General features: G+C 39.1%; 1 protein-coding gene across 1 annotated transcript in view; it reads right to left on the reverse strand.

Annotated features, from left to right (window-relative positions):
- The window catches only part of LOC146002120 (high-affinity choline transporter 1-like), a 112,490-nt gene that overhangs the window by 61,010 nt on the left and 34,676 nt on the right, over positions 1 to 16,804 (reverse strand). The window contains exons 2-5 of the mRNA XM_083139838.1: positions 9,166 to 9,364; positions 8,196 to 8,303; positions 4,741 to 4,896; positions 1,848 to 1,996 (exon numbers count right to left, since the gene is read on the reverse strand). Of these exons, the coding sequence (XP_082995964.1) occupies positions 1,848 to 1,996; positions 4,741 to 4,896; positions 8,196 to 8,303; positions 9,166 to 9,337 (585 nt within the window). The 5' untranslated portion in view covers positions 9,338 to 9,364. The remainder of the gene's footprint in view (positions 1 to 1,847; positions 1,997 to 4,740; positions 4,897 to 8,195; positions 8,304 to 9,165; positions 9,365 to 16,804) is intronic.

The raw sequence follows: 16,804 nt of genomic DNA on the forward strand, positions 1-16,804 counted from the left end.
ATGGGAGATTGGATTCAATGTCAGTCCTGTCGTAAATGGTATCATGAGCGTTGCGTAAATGCTGTCTGAAGAAAACAATTTGTGTGCGGTATATGTCAGATCCCAAAACTGTAATACAGTATACGGTACTTTTTTATGTTTTTAATCTTATGTTATATACATAAAATTAAACTGATCCATATTGCTCCGTTAGTGATCCGTTTTACCCCTGCTATCAGGGCAATACGGATCAATTGCAGTGTCTCACAAAATATTTTTTTCTGAATTGTATTTTCAACTTCTGGTTCTTTCAATGCTATGCACATGTAGTAGAAACTATAATTAATTTTTTGGTAGAGTTTTGTGTTACTAGCATAATTCCTTGGCCAATAAAAACTGTTGTAAAGAAAAATTGATCCGTAATGCCCTGGTCTACCTTATATTGTTTTTCTTGCCGTGAGATAGAAAAAAAGATCAGAAACACAATTTAAATAAAAGTATATATTTTCATGTTCTCCAAGAAATGTCCAGGTCTAACCTCAAAACCTCAGAAAGTTTACCTTGGTGCCGCTTCTGCCAGTCGGTGGTCTATCGTCTTCTGGAAGACCTTCGCAGTCATCACGTGATTGCTTCTACCCACTAAGAGGGGAACTGAAGACAGTACATGCGTTGTTCTCTGCAGCTAGAGCTATCCGTTTCCTTCATGAGTGAAATTTGAACACTTTGGCTCTGTCCGAAAGGTACAAAGTACAGACTTGAAGTATGGTCTTGACGGAAATGACGTCGACTAGTACAGTTCGAAAGCGCCAAGAACAGAAGCATGCAAGTGCACAACTCGCAGTACAGATGGTTGCTGACTAGGTCACGTGCTTTTCGCACTCGTTGATCATTTGTTTAAAATCACGGAGGTAGAAAGAGATCAACACAGGTTAAATATACGTTATGGGCCAGCAAGTTGTTGGTTAAAGTTATTCTAATGTGTGGAAATGTATGTGTACGAACATTTGAAAATGCTATGTGATTTCTATGGTGAAAAACAAGTGTTTAAAACGTGGGGAAAACAACGAGTACTCAGTTTTATCTACTGATCGTATTTGGCGCTGCAGTCGAAGTGCAATTTGAAAGACTTTCACTTCCGGTCCACGACTTGAAGTCCGCACTCCCAGACGGTCTTGCACCATTCGGACACCGCCTTTTTTTGTCACATTCACAGCAAAGGGCAGGGGAAGGCGACCGAGACACGGGGGGGGGGAAGTAATGCAATAACAGGAATTCTATACTTCATGCAGATTTACGCACAAGGAAAATTTATAAGTATTTCGGGACTCAAAATGATTCCTTAACAACACGCCAGAAAGGTGTCGTAACGATCGAGCAGAATGCGCCTGCGCAGTAGCTCTTACAACATGGCCGTTCCACTGTTGACTTGCACAGTAGAAGAGCAACGAAGTGTTATTCGTCTTTTGTGGTTAGAGATGATGAAACCTTCTGAAATCTACAACATCGTAGGGAATTTGTTTATGTAATTATTTATTTTTAATCAAATTTCCCTAGCGTACTGAGGAAGAGTGAATAGGAACAAGGCTTTTCATGTGCTGTAGAACAGCGTTTCTCTTCAGATCATTTTCAGAGGTCCCAGGTTGAACCCTGGTCAGTTGGGAAAGAATAGTCTCGTGTTGTAACATTACGGCAAAATTTGTGTGAGTAGACCTGTAATATGTTTTAATTTGTAGAGGATGGCCTTATTAATTGTTGAAAGAGAAGTAGCAGGCAACTGTCAAGAAAGTCAGGGGTGGCGACAGCGGGATGTTGTGCCACATAAGTGCTCCGTAACGAACTATACGAAGGCTCATTGAATGTCCACTTACCATTCCAAACCCAATAAATCCAAGCTGAAGAACATCTGTGTAGGCGACAGAAAACATCCCTCCTGTGAGGGTGTACAAAATGGCCACCCCTGCGCTTACTAAAATGGAGGCCGTTCTTTGAAGCTGAACAACTGCGGCTAGGGTAGTCCCTTCGAGAGAAGACAACGAAAATTAATATTCTATAAATATTATATTTCACTTCCTAAGACACCTATTAAATACTATTTTCCTACACCACACTCGTTGTTATGCTATGGAACTACTGCATTATGTACAGCGTCCCTCAAATGTCTTAGGACAGCGACATTTTATACTAGGCAACCTAACTTACACAAAGCGTTGATGGGTTGCGTGTAGAGTTAGGCTCAATTTCAGGGTTGCCACATGCACAACATATATGTGTGAAATATGCGAAAGGAATAAAACGAAGTATTATATTATGTATTTTATAAAAATCAGTATTATATCGCAAATGAGAAAATACTTTATAGAGGTATAGAAATAGAGTTCCTCTAAAAGGTAATCGATTCGCTACTAATTCATAGCTGATGAATCTACAGAAAGGAAAATCAGAGAGGATAGGAGAGGAAAGGAAAGGGGAGAAAATGAGAGGAGAGGACTCTAAAGGAGACGATGTAGATTTTGTAGATTTGGTGCTTTCTGTCCACTTTATGCACAGTAAGACTAATCGGGACTGGACCTACAGTTTAAAGTGGGATCCGAACCACTTGAACCTCCACCGGGTTTCGAATCCTGGACCCTTTGATTACAAGGCTCGAAAGGAGAAGAGGACGAAAGAAAAGATAGGATAGAAAAGGAAAGAAGATAAAATGAGAGGTAAGGAAAGAAGATGCGAGGAAGAGATAAGAAGATGGAGAAAGACGAGATGAGATGAGAGGATAGGAGGAGGTGAGAAGAGGGGAGTGAAGAGTAAAGCTAAACAGAGGAACAAAAGCGGAAGAGAAGCGTGCAGTGGAATTGGGAATCGAAGACAGGAGAGGAGATAAGATAGGCGGAGAAGAGCGGGGTGGAGAAAAAAGGCGAGAACAGGAGCCTATATGAGATAGGAGCAGAGAGGAATGAGGTGAGAAGAAGATAACAGAGTGGAAAGGAGAGAAGAGATAGTTCCAGAATATATCGTCTGAGCGTCAAGAATTGATCAAATTATCAACATTTTTAAAAGGCGATCTACTATATTCTCGGAACGAAATGCCTTTTGACTGAGTTCAAAGAAAGAAAAAAAACTTCCGCACGGGATTTTAGATTTTACCTGCGATCACACCACTAAAACATGAATATAATTATCATCTTTAAAACAAGTATCCAATTGTCCCACTTCTCAGTTTGTTGAAATTGAGATTTTTATTATTTAATATTTCATCGTTATTGACAAACAGAATCATTCCATTTCATACGGCGTGGACAATGAACGAAATGTTTCTGCCACCGGAAGGGTTTGAAGCTACGACCGTTAGGTTTGCAATCATGAACGGTAACCACTACCCTACAAGCTATCGTTTCTTCCAATTTCTGCTTAAAATAGAAAGAAGGAGTTGACCAACGTGATGCAACTCGCCTCCTACATGTATTAATAAAGAATACTTGACTGTAACAAAACAAACGAAGGTAGTATGAATCGACGTAAACATTTAATGGGAATTTGCACTTGGTGAAATTTATTCATTCGATATTTGAACGTAGCCCTTTGAACGTGTATAAATTTATTTGTTTGTTTATTTTCTTTAAGAAAATCCATGTACAGAGAGCATTGTGACCATATAATATATAATATTAAAATGCTCTTATTTAATAAAGTTAGGTAGATTTTTAAAAAACAGCGAGTGTGTGTGTGTACACATACATACATACACATATATATACATACACAGTGGCGGCGATTGGGTTCCATTACTAAGGGGGCAAATACAGTTTACTTAACTTTGGTACATAAGGTTTAGCATGGTGTGAGGGCAAAAGTGGCAAAGAAGTGGGGTCAACTGCTCCCCTTCCCCTAATCGCCGCCACTGTACACACATAAAAATATGAATATGATACACATATGAACAAAAGTTCCCGTTGACCTCCATAGCCTAACGCATATGCTCCGGGAGCGGGTTGACGCATGTCACTGCACTTCTACCCTGAAGATGAGAAAGACGTTAGCTCTCGAAAGCTTGGAATCATTTCCACAACTCACCTGAGAATCTCTTCATCATTCGTCGCCAGGAAAGCTTTAAGACTTACTTCATGATTATATATATATATATATTAATTGTAATTAATTTCTACATTGAATAAGAAAATGTCAATTGTGATCGAAGTTTTATTATATTCAGATCCCATCGTTGTCTCGCCATCAAAGTGGCAGAGTTCAGATTCTGGTCTGTATAAGAATAGTTCGTTCCTTGCCGTCGCATCTATTTAATTTAATCATGAATCATCTTCATCGTAGTGATTAACCTAATGAGCAGGAGCGTATATTCTAGAGTAGCTAGAATACCTGCGAAGCCTGAAGTCTAGATAATAAAATACAGGAGAAAAATCTATCAGAAATTGCAAATAAAATTATTCATATCAGTGAGATGATGATGATCGTGTTTCTGGAGTTGGTAACCTAATTTCCTATGAGTTGGCAACCTCATTTCCTATGAGTTGGCAACCTGATTTCTTATGAGTTGGCAACCTGATTTCTTATGAGTTGGTAAACTAATTTCTATTCATAGCCTAAGACCACGTGACGTAGTGAGATAGCCCATATCTTGGACTCAGTATACGCCACTGCTAATGAGGTAGACAAGCAACGATAAAAAACTCTGTACAATTATTGCTTTCAAAGAACATACATTTCATCCACTCTCTGAGGAAAATATACATTTAAAGAAAAATAGTTTACCCAGAACGGCAAGTACAGCGCCTGTCCAGCAGATGTCTCCAACGAAGTGGATGATGAAGCAGAAAGCGCCCATGGTCTCTCCAAACGTCTCTTGAATTGGGTCGAAGATGGTGACGTAACCACGCTCTCTCATGGTTTTTGCGAAAAGCAGACCGTCTACAGGCAGATTGGAAAAAGGAAAATAGTGTTTTTTTTACAAACAAATCATTTCTATTAATTTCATTATCTTATGCTTCTAACGGGTGTAAAAAACAAAGAAGAGGCTCAGGTTGTTCTCATCCTGTTGAGCAACGGATTTTTTGAAACGCTTGTCAATTCGAGCGTATTCTAAATTACACACACACACACTCCATGCATGTGTTCGTGCGTGCGTGCGTGTGTGTGTGTGTGTAGTTTTTCTTCCTCTCTGAAGCATTCGAAAGAATATTCACACCGTATTGACCCCTAGATAAGTAGGGTTACGGAGTCACGAAAGAAAGGTAAATTTCTAGACAAGACAAGTCTTGAGAAAAAAAATGTCCGGATGACTATGAGGAGAGAAGGGGGAAAGGTTATTTTATGGATGAACAGTCCAAATCGTTATATCTCAAAATGACTCATGAGTAGAGCCAGGATTTGTATGTAATTACATATTCTATTCCTTTCTAGATACATGCCTTGTACACGAAAATGTCAACGAATTATGTAACTGACATCATTTTGCATACGTTTTATGTTCCATATTATTACATATTTGCCCGGATATTACATATTTTACATATTTGGAAATTTACTTTACATAAGACAACATATTTCGGTATTCTTTTCCTATCTTCATCCTCTTTCCTATATTTTCGATCTCTGAAACATGATGAAGAAAATTTGTATCTCACGTGATGTCATATTTTCTAATCAATGAGATGCATAGTGCTCACAGTCACCTAAAATTGACTGCCAAGTCAAAAGACACGCTGAAGACCAAATTAAAGAAAGGAAAAAAATACTGGAACTGTTATTTATCGAAAGAGGTTGGAGTTTCTCTCTCCTCCCCTTTCTGGTTACATATTTTAGTTTCGCTTTTAGGTTTATGCAAAGGACCTAGAAATTTGGCATCGGTGGACAAGAAAGCTACTTTCCTGTACATAGCGAGTTACACAATATGTTCCCTTCTACAAAATAGTACAAAAGTATGTATTTTCATTCCATTGTTCTTTCTGTAGACGTTTTGTTTTCTTTTACAATTTGTTTCGAAAGTCACGAAGAGCTCTCTTACACATTTACATATTCTACAATAATTTGCGATGTGAAAGGTAATTAATACATGTAGTTGACAAAATTGGTTTCGTAAATATGTGCACGTTGCTGTGCTTTTTTGAGTTTATAAATTTGATACAAATTTTAATTTGAACAACTTGTCTTGAAAATTACGTTGAATATATATGTTCAAGTAAAATAAATTTCTAGCAGAATTCTTGAAATTGCTTGGCTAGTCGATTATTAATAATATTACATATTCTATGATACTACATATTTAGCTACATATCCTCTTGATAATACATATTTAGGTATAAAATTTATTAATTATTGTTACATATTTATGTACATATTTTGTACTTTGATATTACATAAAAATCCGGGCTGTACTCATGAAATATGCATATTTGGAGTAAATGTTAATTTAGATTATAGAGTTGTTTTAGGGAGTTAGACTGCTCGACTGAGGATTGTAGGCCTTCTGTTTCTAATTTCTTCTACTGAAGTTTGTCATTCTTACATTAACCAAAACAAAGTTTCAAAATTTGGAAACATAATTTGATTTATAAGTAAAACATGTTCCGCGGTTAATTATTAATTAATTTCCAGTCCTTGTTTATTTCTTGGTTACGATAATATGATATACAGTGTGTCCGGATTGTAACTGACAGTTTTTAAATAGTTATTACATTTCAACCAAGCTTTTATAAAAAAAAAGTTAATTATAGTAGTGGGTTAAGAAAATTATTTATTGGATTTTTATTTTTATGGTTAATAAGTATAAATAAAAAACATTGTAAAAGCAATAGTATGTTTGTGAGTTTGGTTCAGCAAAATTTCATACATGTACAACTATCGTTGGCGGCCTTGGTGTCGCTCAAACATAAATGGCATCAGTACAAGACAAATTGACGTTGGGCCAACGTTGGTTGTCAGCGTTTGCCCAACCATCGAAACGTGAGTCAAAATCAGTTTTGTAAAGAACTTTTTAATGTTAAGACAACTTTCAGGAGAATGCTGAAAATTCTAGAGTGTAAAGCCGGACCCTGTGGCCGAGCGGTTACTACATCGCGCTGCGACGCCAAGGGTCCCGGGTTCGAATCCCGCTCGGGCTTGGTTGTTTGTGAATGTCCATTCATCATTTCATCACTTATCCCCATTTTCGCAAATTAGCCAAGAGGCTCAAAACGCGAAGTAAAATAAAATAAATCAATCAAGTGACATGTAACGGTGTTACTTTTCGAATATTTCAGTCACAGCTGAAATATAATATATTTTTAATGAAATTAGAAGCTATCCTTAACTTTCAGTATCTCACCAGTCCTTTGTCAGCCGCCATGGATGAATGATGTGTTGGTAATTGCTTATTATTTGTATCTTTAGCTGTAGTAGAACAAGAACATTCTTACTGGTATAATTGTGAAGGTGGTTAAGCAATGTTAGGTGCAGACTGAATTCCATCAAAAGGTGGAAAATTAAGTAAACTCTAGAAGGTTTTTGTGCTACCACTTGAAGGTATGGTACCTTGAAAACAATGATACCATGTGAATGAGAAAGTGCTTTGACTTTTTTTTATTTTCATAAATAACTTGAACTATTGTTTACATTTGGCCTCACAGTAAATTATGTATAGCTATATCAGAAAACAAACCTATCCATTCTTTAGTTTTCAGTACGTTGGCCCAACTTAGTAAAACCATACATTGGCCCAACGTAAAAACCACACGTGGGCCCAACGTTGGACCACGCCTAAAATTACCGTTGCCCAACCATTTTCAGTACGGATGGCCCAACTTTGGGCCAACCACTTTTGGTTACTTGGGTTCGGGAGGCGAGTAGGTAGCTAGGAATTCCAAGGTTCACTGTTCACGAAGTTGTGCACAAGAGGTTACGTTTGTACGCGTGCAAGGTGCAGTTGTTACACGAAAGTAAGCCAGATGACAAGCCGAAATGACATTCATTTGCCATTGACACTCTGCACCCCTCAGATGTTACAGAACACGTGGAGGGAGATTGAATACAGGTTGGACATTCTCTGTGCAACAAACGGAGCTGATGTGAGCGGTAACTGCTTCCAAAAAAAAAACTTGGTAAGTTTGCCTTCAAAATGTGCTTTTGTTTGTAGCTACTCCTTACCACATTAAAGTAACACATTTTTAAAAACTGTCAGTTCCACTCAGAACACCCTGTATAACAATGGGTCTCTTAGAGAAAGTACTTACTGATGGTGAGTGATAGCGAGTACCCGAAAGGAACAATGCACCAGAGCAATCCTCGTCTGAAGACTTCTTCAGCTGTACCGTTTAGGAAAGCTCCCCCGACTTCTGTGGCTGAAATAAAACACATTGATATATTATAAAAGTATACATCAAGTGCAGAGAAAAACTACACTTACTTAACAGTTTTCTGTAGAATGCAGTACATATTAAACAAGACATTTTTGTTTCTAAGATTAAATGCAATACATAGGCCTACAAGGAAAGACAAAACATTGTAACTTCTATTTCAAATATTTGGCAAGGAGAAACTATGTTGAAATCCACATTCTTTTAGCACATTCAGAAGATGCTTTATCGTAGTAATTCAGCTACAAACGTAATGTCGAATCAGGGTTTAAATCATGTTCAAGCCTGAATTTTTAGCTAATGGGTACATTGTTTGGAAACAAAGTTAATTGATTCTTCAAAAGTGAAGTAGAAATAGCTTCTACGGCGGAGCTGCCATCATTCAGTTTGAAAAGAAATGTGCATTAGTTTGATATGTTTTTTTAAGAGATACCTGTATGTCGCCTCACTAGCATACCTAGATACTATTCCTGGGATTTCTTTCAAATAAATTTTCTCTTTGATTCATAACATATGTATATATATCACCGAAAAACACTCCAGAAATCCGTAAGGGAGAGAAAACGTAGTTTTCAAACACATACTTTGCCATGTTTCTTGCGTTTCATGAGGACACACACACGCATACACAGATTTAACGCAATGCTCTCTGTTCTGATAGAAACTGACGAAAGTGCGCTATGAGCTATAATTCCATCTAAGAATCCATCGTTCACATCTTACAGGCACTTCGTCACCCAGCTCTAGTCTATATCCGGCATTGTCGAAAACCTCCTCCTGATGACAGTTTCCCGTCCTGTTGCCATGTACAGTCGCCTCTAATAGGCAGCACTCGCCACTTTCTTACCTGTAAGTGTGAAGATCCCAACCAGTACTCCGATCTTCCTGCCGGCCAGCAGGAGGTCCTCGCTGGTCTTAGGGTTGAGCACGCCCTTCGTCTTGGAGATCCAGAGGCCCATCAACAGGATGATGATGTAGAAGAACACAATCGCACTAAGGCCCACCGCGTTCACAACCATCTTTGGCAGGATGTTTTCTTCGGTTACCTGATATAAGGAAATTAGGAATAACATATAATAACATACCTTTAACTGCGTACTAAAATGATTATATTATATCAGTTTGCTTCCATCATCAAGATTGAGGAATTTCGTATACGGTAACTACAAGTGCCTCCGACTAATAGTACTATCACGACTAGAAATTTCCTCTTACTACTTTAATACTATTATACCGGCTGTTTCAGAAATAATTGAATTGATAATAATTTATTGCAAATAAACTATTGAACTTACGTTAATGAAATCAGTCCAGAACGACCGAGGAATGCAAACATATTTTTTTTACACCTACAAATGTTCAATGTGTGCACCAAGGATGACACGGCACGCATCGACACGATAGTCTACTTATTGGCATATTCACATCAACATGAGCATGTCGATAGAGTCTTTCGCTGTTATGATACCCTCCCTTAGTTTTGCTTCGGTGGGACGAATACCGTCTTTTGATGAAACCCCGCAAAAAGAAGTCATACGATGTAAGACCCGGTGATCTTGGGGACCAAAACACTGTGAGTGATGTGGATGATTTGAGTGTCGCCTAGCGGCAGAGATATGAACTATCAGCTTAACAAAACACACACGCACAAACTGCTTTCGTTCCTCGATCGTTCTGGACTGATTTCATTAACGTAAGTTCAATAGTTTTCTTGCAATACATTTTTGTAACCCTTAAATTATTTCTGAAACACCAGGTATATCAGATGAGTACAGGAAAGTAGACAAATATGGAATAGGGTGATAAATATGGAATACCAACGGCGTTGGTATCGTGCGGTGACGTCGACACTTGGGGTAGCACTCAGTGGCGTGCTCAATGGGGTTGGGTTGGTGTGGGTCACACCCCTCCCCCTTTAGGGCCAAGTATTCCTAAAAAAAAGAATGTCAATAACAGGAAAAGATTGCAAAATGATGAATGAGTACTAAAAAAAAAGAAAACGTAAACCCCACCCGCATTCAAAAATAAAAAACGATTTGATTTGACTACTAAGCCAGAGATCCTGGGTTCGAATCTCAGCTTGGCCATGGGTATTCTTTGTGTGTGTCCCTTCATCGATGTTGTCGTATCATCTTCGCGATTAGCCAAAAGTGGCGGAAAAAGGAAGTAAAATAAACCAAATCAAGCAATCAATCAATGATTTGATTTCATTTTTGTTACTTAGCGTCGCCTTTTTGTCACATTTGTTTAATTGCGAAGATGATACGATAAAATTAATTAAGGGACAAACACAAAGAACACCCATGCCCAGGTCGGGGTTCGAACCCGGAACTCCTGGTGTCGTAGCGCGCTGTGATAACCATTCCCCCACGGTTGGTTGATTTGGTGTTTTGAGCACACTTTATGCACAGGTAACAAAACACACATTTTTGTAGTTTCTTCAATAATATTCATTTGGCTTTTGAGTTCTGAGATACATTTCTCATTCCAAATTATTTCATTATTCACTGCGGAGTACAACACATAGGCAAGAATGCGCACTCATCACGGGTTCGAATCCTGGCCTGGATTGTTCATATGAGGTCCCTTCATCAATTTCATCATATCATCACTCATCCTCATTTTCGCGATAACCAAATGTGGCAGAAAAGCGAAGTAAAATAAACCAAACCAACAACAATATGAACACGGGTTCTCTGGAACAATACATCCGTATTTATGACTGTTAGAGGCCAAGAGTAGTAAAAAACAAACTCTAAAACGAGAGTGAGAGAGAGCCCGAGCACATATTTGTAATTTAATTATTATATATTCCATACTTGAAAAGCATAACATTATTGTCTGCACATAACACGTTCCCATTTCATAAATAATAAAACTGCATCCCATATTTAACATACAACGTGTAAAAGGTTGTGTAGATACAGAGAACATAAGTACTGCAGAAAATTTTACCCTGAGCGGAGTTCTTTAGAGGATTTACAAAAAAATCTTTGAGAAACCAATCCCCTATCTGTCCTATAGGAGATAGACTGGGGGACCTGAAAACCTGGGCTTTCAACCATTGCAGCGGGGCGCGAGTGGGCAAGGGAGGTAGAGGTAGAAATCTTCCTTTTTTCTTCGGGGGCCGTTTCTACCAGCCAGCTTTGCCCGCGGATCACACCGATGGACGAGAAGCACGTGAAAAAGAAAGTGTTTCATATTAGCTGTGGTGGCTTTAACAAGACAATAAATTTTGTGATTTGAATATAATTCGAAATGTGAGATTGATTGATCTATCTCTGCTAGACTAGCTACTCCTCAGTGCACGTCACTGACCAACGTGTCTAGTTTAATATGTGACGACATCTGGCGGAAGGCTGATAAACCACATATTAGTTACCGGCCGTTATTTCTGAGACTACTTTGCTTGGACCTAGATGTGTTTGCTGGTTGATGCACAAGAAAAACTAGTTTTAGCTGTGGAAAAAGTTTTGCACGTATATATGTAGTCGCAAATATTTTAGTTTATGTGTGTACCGTGAATGTGGTACGTTGGTGTCGAAATGTGTACATTTGGAGCTATCAATAAGTGAGGTATTGAAGTATGTTTCGAAGAATGATGGCTGCTGCGGGGAAGACAAAGTCAACATGGCGGAGCGACAATTAGGGAATACCAAAGGGGCGATATACCGTGCGTCCATTTCGATCTTCAGCCCAGAGATCGGGAGAAGCGTGGCGGGCGGCGCTGACGGAGATGCCGACATTTGCGGCCTGTAATGCCCGCTTATTTTTATGGACGTATGCAGACATTTATATAAATATTGCAAAACGAGCACTAACCTGTGTTATAAGATTACGGTTTTAATTTTAGTAGCTTAGTGGCTGTATGTGCCGATGATTTTGACACGCCCAACTCTTGTGAAACACGGCGTAGAGGTTTGGTTGGAGAACGTTCTAACGCTGCACCAATATCATCGAGTTTTGCTTCGGTTAGAATCCGTCGTTTTTGCTTAGTTGTTTTAAAATTTAACGATCCAGTTTCTCGTAATTCAAGGACAAGATGTCTAACCGTATCTCTATGTGGAGTTGAAACGCCTGGGAATTTCTGTACAAATTGCCTACACACGTCTCGACACGAGCCTGTTTTCATGTACGTGTCATACATAATAAATCTTTGTTCTAACGTGAACCTTGCACTTGGCATTCCAATCGTCAAACTGACACAACACACATACACACTGCAATAACACAAACAAGTAACTGCAAGTAACCAAGAATAACACTCTTGCGCACAGTACGAAATTAACACGCCCTTGGTTTACATTGCTCGCCACTATATTCACAGCTCTGTCTTCATCTAGTCGCGAAGGAACAAAAAAACTCGAGCTCGGAGATATCGGATTGCAAGGAAGCTTACGAAAACCATTCACTTTTAACGGTTTCGTCTGCAGCGTAATCTTGATACAGTGTTGCACATTCGAAACCTCCAAACGATTCCCATCGCCACAAAACTCTTTCAAGGATATAAACTTAAGCAGGACGTTACTGGTCAAAATTATGATTAAAATGTTCTATTATCTGCGGCTCTTAACATTGTTTCTAAAGCGTATTTTTTTGTATATAAGGGCAGAACTTGGATGAATTACAGATGATAAATTATAACACAGGTTAGTGCTCGTTTTGCAATATTTATATAAATGTCTGCATATGTCTGCATATACAGGCCACAAATGTCGGTATCTCCGCCAGCGCCGCCCGCCACGCTTCTCCCGATCTCTCGGCTGAAGATCGAAATGGACGCACGGTATATGGAATGACATCATCAACGTGAGCAGTCGGTTCAGTGTGCCCTGTGTCAAGAATGGGGACACTACGAATCTACAGGATATTCAGCGGACTGTATGTTTGTGTTTTCTGCAAATAGTTTCATGTCTCATTGTAATTAGACATACATCTTGGCTGCTGGAACAGTTTCTGCTGTTATGTCCCTCTATCTAACACGGTATATTTGACCAGGCTGTCATCTTCCACAACTGTATTAGTCTGTTAGTATATTGCTCCGTACTTAAGTGTGCCAAAATAACATTTAGAATCTCATATTTTATTTTTTATTTAATATTACTTATTCGGTGCATATGGAAGCAGGCACTTATAATTTAACTTTATACGTAGTTATCAAGATTGTCCTTTTTATGTAATGTGAACACTGCAATAGGACATGAGAAATGTCAATTTTGCATCAATGGTTTAACATTGTATTGACTATAAATCTATACAGCGTGAGCACAAAAACACTCCCTGGTTTCAAGATGTCATAAAATTAATAGTTACTTGAATATTTTGATAAAATTGATATCCAAAGCTCAGTTAATATCTTTCTTTTCAGAAACGCTAGTTGTGAATTCGGTAGCTAGAGGGCAGTAACATCGAAAATGGCGTTCACTCCGCAGCAAAGAAGCGGGTGCGTGTTAGAATTTGCCAAAACAAGCAGTGTTGTGAGAGTGCAGCGTGCATTTAAACGGAAGTTTAATGTTGATCCACCAACACACAAATCCATTCTGCAGTGGCATAAAACATTTGTTGAGAGAGGATGCATTTGTGATCAAAGAAAAGAACATTCTGGCCGACCGTCCATCTCTGAGGAAATTGTGCAGCGTGTGCGAGAAGCCTTTGTACGCAGTCCCAGAAAATCCATACGTCAAGCCAGCAGGCAGTTGCAGGTGCCACAAACTACCGTAAGCAAGATTTTACGGAAGCGTTTGCGTTTTCACCCGTACCGGCTGCAATTGGTTCAAAAATTATATCCACAAGACAAGGTAAAGCGACGTGAGTTTTGCGAGACTATCCACACTTTAATGGACGATGAAACCTTTCTGACAAAGATCATTTTTAGTGATGAGGCGACCTTCCACTTGAGTGGAAAAGTGAACAGGCATAATGTTAGGATCTGGGGAAGCGAACATCCGCATGCTACTCTTGATGTGGACCGTGACTCACCTAAGGTGAATGTTTTTTTGTGCAGTGTCAGAGCGTCGAGTGTACGGTCCGTTCTTCTTTGAGGAGCCAACAATCACAGGTGAAAGCTTCTTAACAATGCTACGTGACTGGTTAATTCCTCAACTTGCTGCAGAGAGAGGTGACTACATTCTACAACAAGATGGAGCGCCCCCACACTGGCATCAATCTGTACGCAGCTTTCTGAATGACAACCTCCCACACCGTTGGATAGGACGAGCTGGACCCAATGATCAAAATCTATGCAAGTGGCCCCCACGGTCACCGGACATGACAGTTTGTGACTTTTTCCTTTGGGGGTTCGTGAAGGATCGGGTCTATGTACCTCCACTACCCACAACCTTGAATCATCTTCAGGAACGCTCAGTACAGCTGTCAACTTCATCACACAGGATACGCTTGAGAAGATGTGGTTCTAGCTGGATTATCGTCTCGATGTTTCCCGCGTAACAAGTGGCGCGCACATTGAGCATTTGTAATTCCAATGAACACCACGAAAACTTTATGAGTTTTTACAACTACTGTAAACATTTCTGTAGAATACTACTTTTGGTATTAAAGTTATACCCTTTCAAAAGCAGGGAATGTTTTTGTGCTCACGCTGTATATATATAAAAATGTATGTATGTGTGTATGTATGTTTGTTCCGGCATAACTCTCGAAAGCCTGTAGCGATTTCAACTAAACTTGGTACACGTTTCACTTGCAATCTGGAAAGAAATACTCTGGGGATAATACACCCCTGGCACCCCTAGGGGTGGGAGTGGGAGGGGGTGACATGTAAAAATAATAAAAAACATCCGATATTAGTGTGAAATCCATAATTTTCGGTGTCGCTAAGATAAATAGTGACACTCCCAATGCCGTTCAAATCCATTACACCTCTGGTACCCCTAGGGGTGGGAAGGGGGTGAGATGTAAAAATAATCGAAAACGACCGATGTTAGTGTGTTGAATAGTTGAATAAGTTGAATAATTGCACTCCCAATGCCGTTCAATTCCAATTTCATCACCTATCGGCCGTGGGGAGCGGCTGAGAGGGAGTGAAAAATAAAATGTCAAAAATGACCTAGATTAGTGTCGAATCCATAGTTTCCAGAGTCGCTAAGCTAATTGGTGACATTCACGATCACCAAACTCGGTACACATATGACTTACAATCTTGAAAGAAATACTGTAGGTGTAAGACACCCCTGACCCCTAACGGTGGGGGTGGGAAGGGGGTAACGTAAAAATAATAGAAAACGACAGATATTAGTGTGGAATCCATAGTTTTCGAGGTCACTAAGATGAATAGTGACACTTTTAATGCCGTTCAACTCCAATACACCTCTGGTACCCCTAGGGGTGGGAAGGGGTGACATGTAAAAATAGTCGAAAACGACCGATATTAGTGTCGAATCCATAGTTTACGGGGTTGCTAAGGCGAATAGTGACACTCCCAATGCCGTTCCTTCATTTTACACTATAGTTAGAATTGATTGTTTTCATGTCTAATAGAAGATTGGTATAAAAAATCCCCGGGCAACTAGTAATGAAAAAAACGCGACGATGAATTCACAATTAGATAAGATAGAGGTGACTATGTTCCATTCTGCTTTCAGATAAAATAAACATTTTTTTTTTTTACTTTGATGATAAGCTAGTCTTCAAATACTGTAAGTGGTAAGACCAAATTCTAACAAGTTCAGAGTTATATAAGGTTTTGTTTTTCATTGTTCATGACAGTTGACATCAGTGTCTATTCTGGTTAAAATTCTGCATACAGAAACAGGTTGAGCCAAATCAAAGAGTTTTGATATCAAGATCTAGAAAGTTTTCATGCTATCAGATTGTGATATAATTTTATGATCATTTGCAATCCATTAAAGTAAAAGAAATCTTCGAGTAATTCTCTATCTCATAATTCTGTATTTGTTCTTTACGAGTTTCTTGCTACACTCACAAAATTGTGTTTATGTCAAATAAATACTTTGAAATCGTGAAAAACTTGGTAGTTCACTATTGCAGAATCCTTTCCTGAAATATGGCTATAGGTTTGTGTAACGTTACAGCTGAGACACAAATATCAACTGCCTTAGTTATAATTGAATAGTTCAGACAAGTGAAAATAGGTTTAATTTCAGTTAGGGTATTTCGTTAGTGATGCTTTACAAACTTTAAATTCTAAGTTGAGGATTAGATCATTGGTACCTACTTGAAAGGTTTGTATAGAACACTGTAGGAGCACTCCAGAAAAGCATGCGTGCGTAAAAGAGGACAAATTTGGCCAATCATTAACAGGCCGCATAACTCTCACCCCCTGAATCCCCGAGCCCTCTCATTCCCAATCCAAATGATGAGACGGAGGAGAGCTGTTCGAGTGGCCTACTCTTCCTGTTTGCACGAGGTCCCGAAGCTCCACTGCCCTCCCCTCCATGGTGTGATAGTAGGTGAAAGGCTGAGAGAATCAGTGAGCTCTCTAATTCCCAGTCCAAGTGGTGATCCCG

Source organism: Lepisma saccharinum, chromosome 18 (genome assembly GCF_977018435.1).
Source record: "Lepisma saccharinum chromosome 18, izLepSacc3.1, whole genome shotgun sequence".
In the NCBI taxonomy this organism is placed as follows: domain Eukaryota; kingdom Metazoa; phylum Arthropoda; class Insecta; order Zygentoma; family Lepismatidae; genus Lepisma; species Lepisma saccharinum.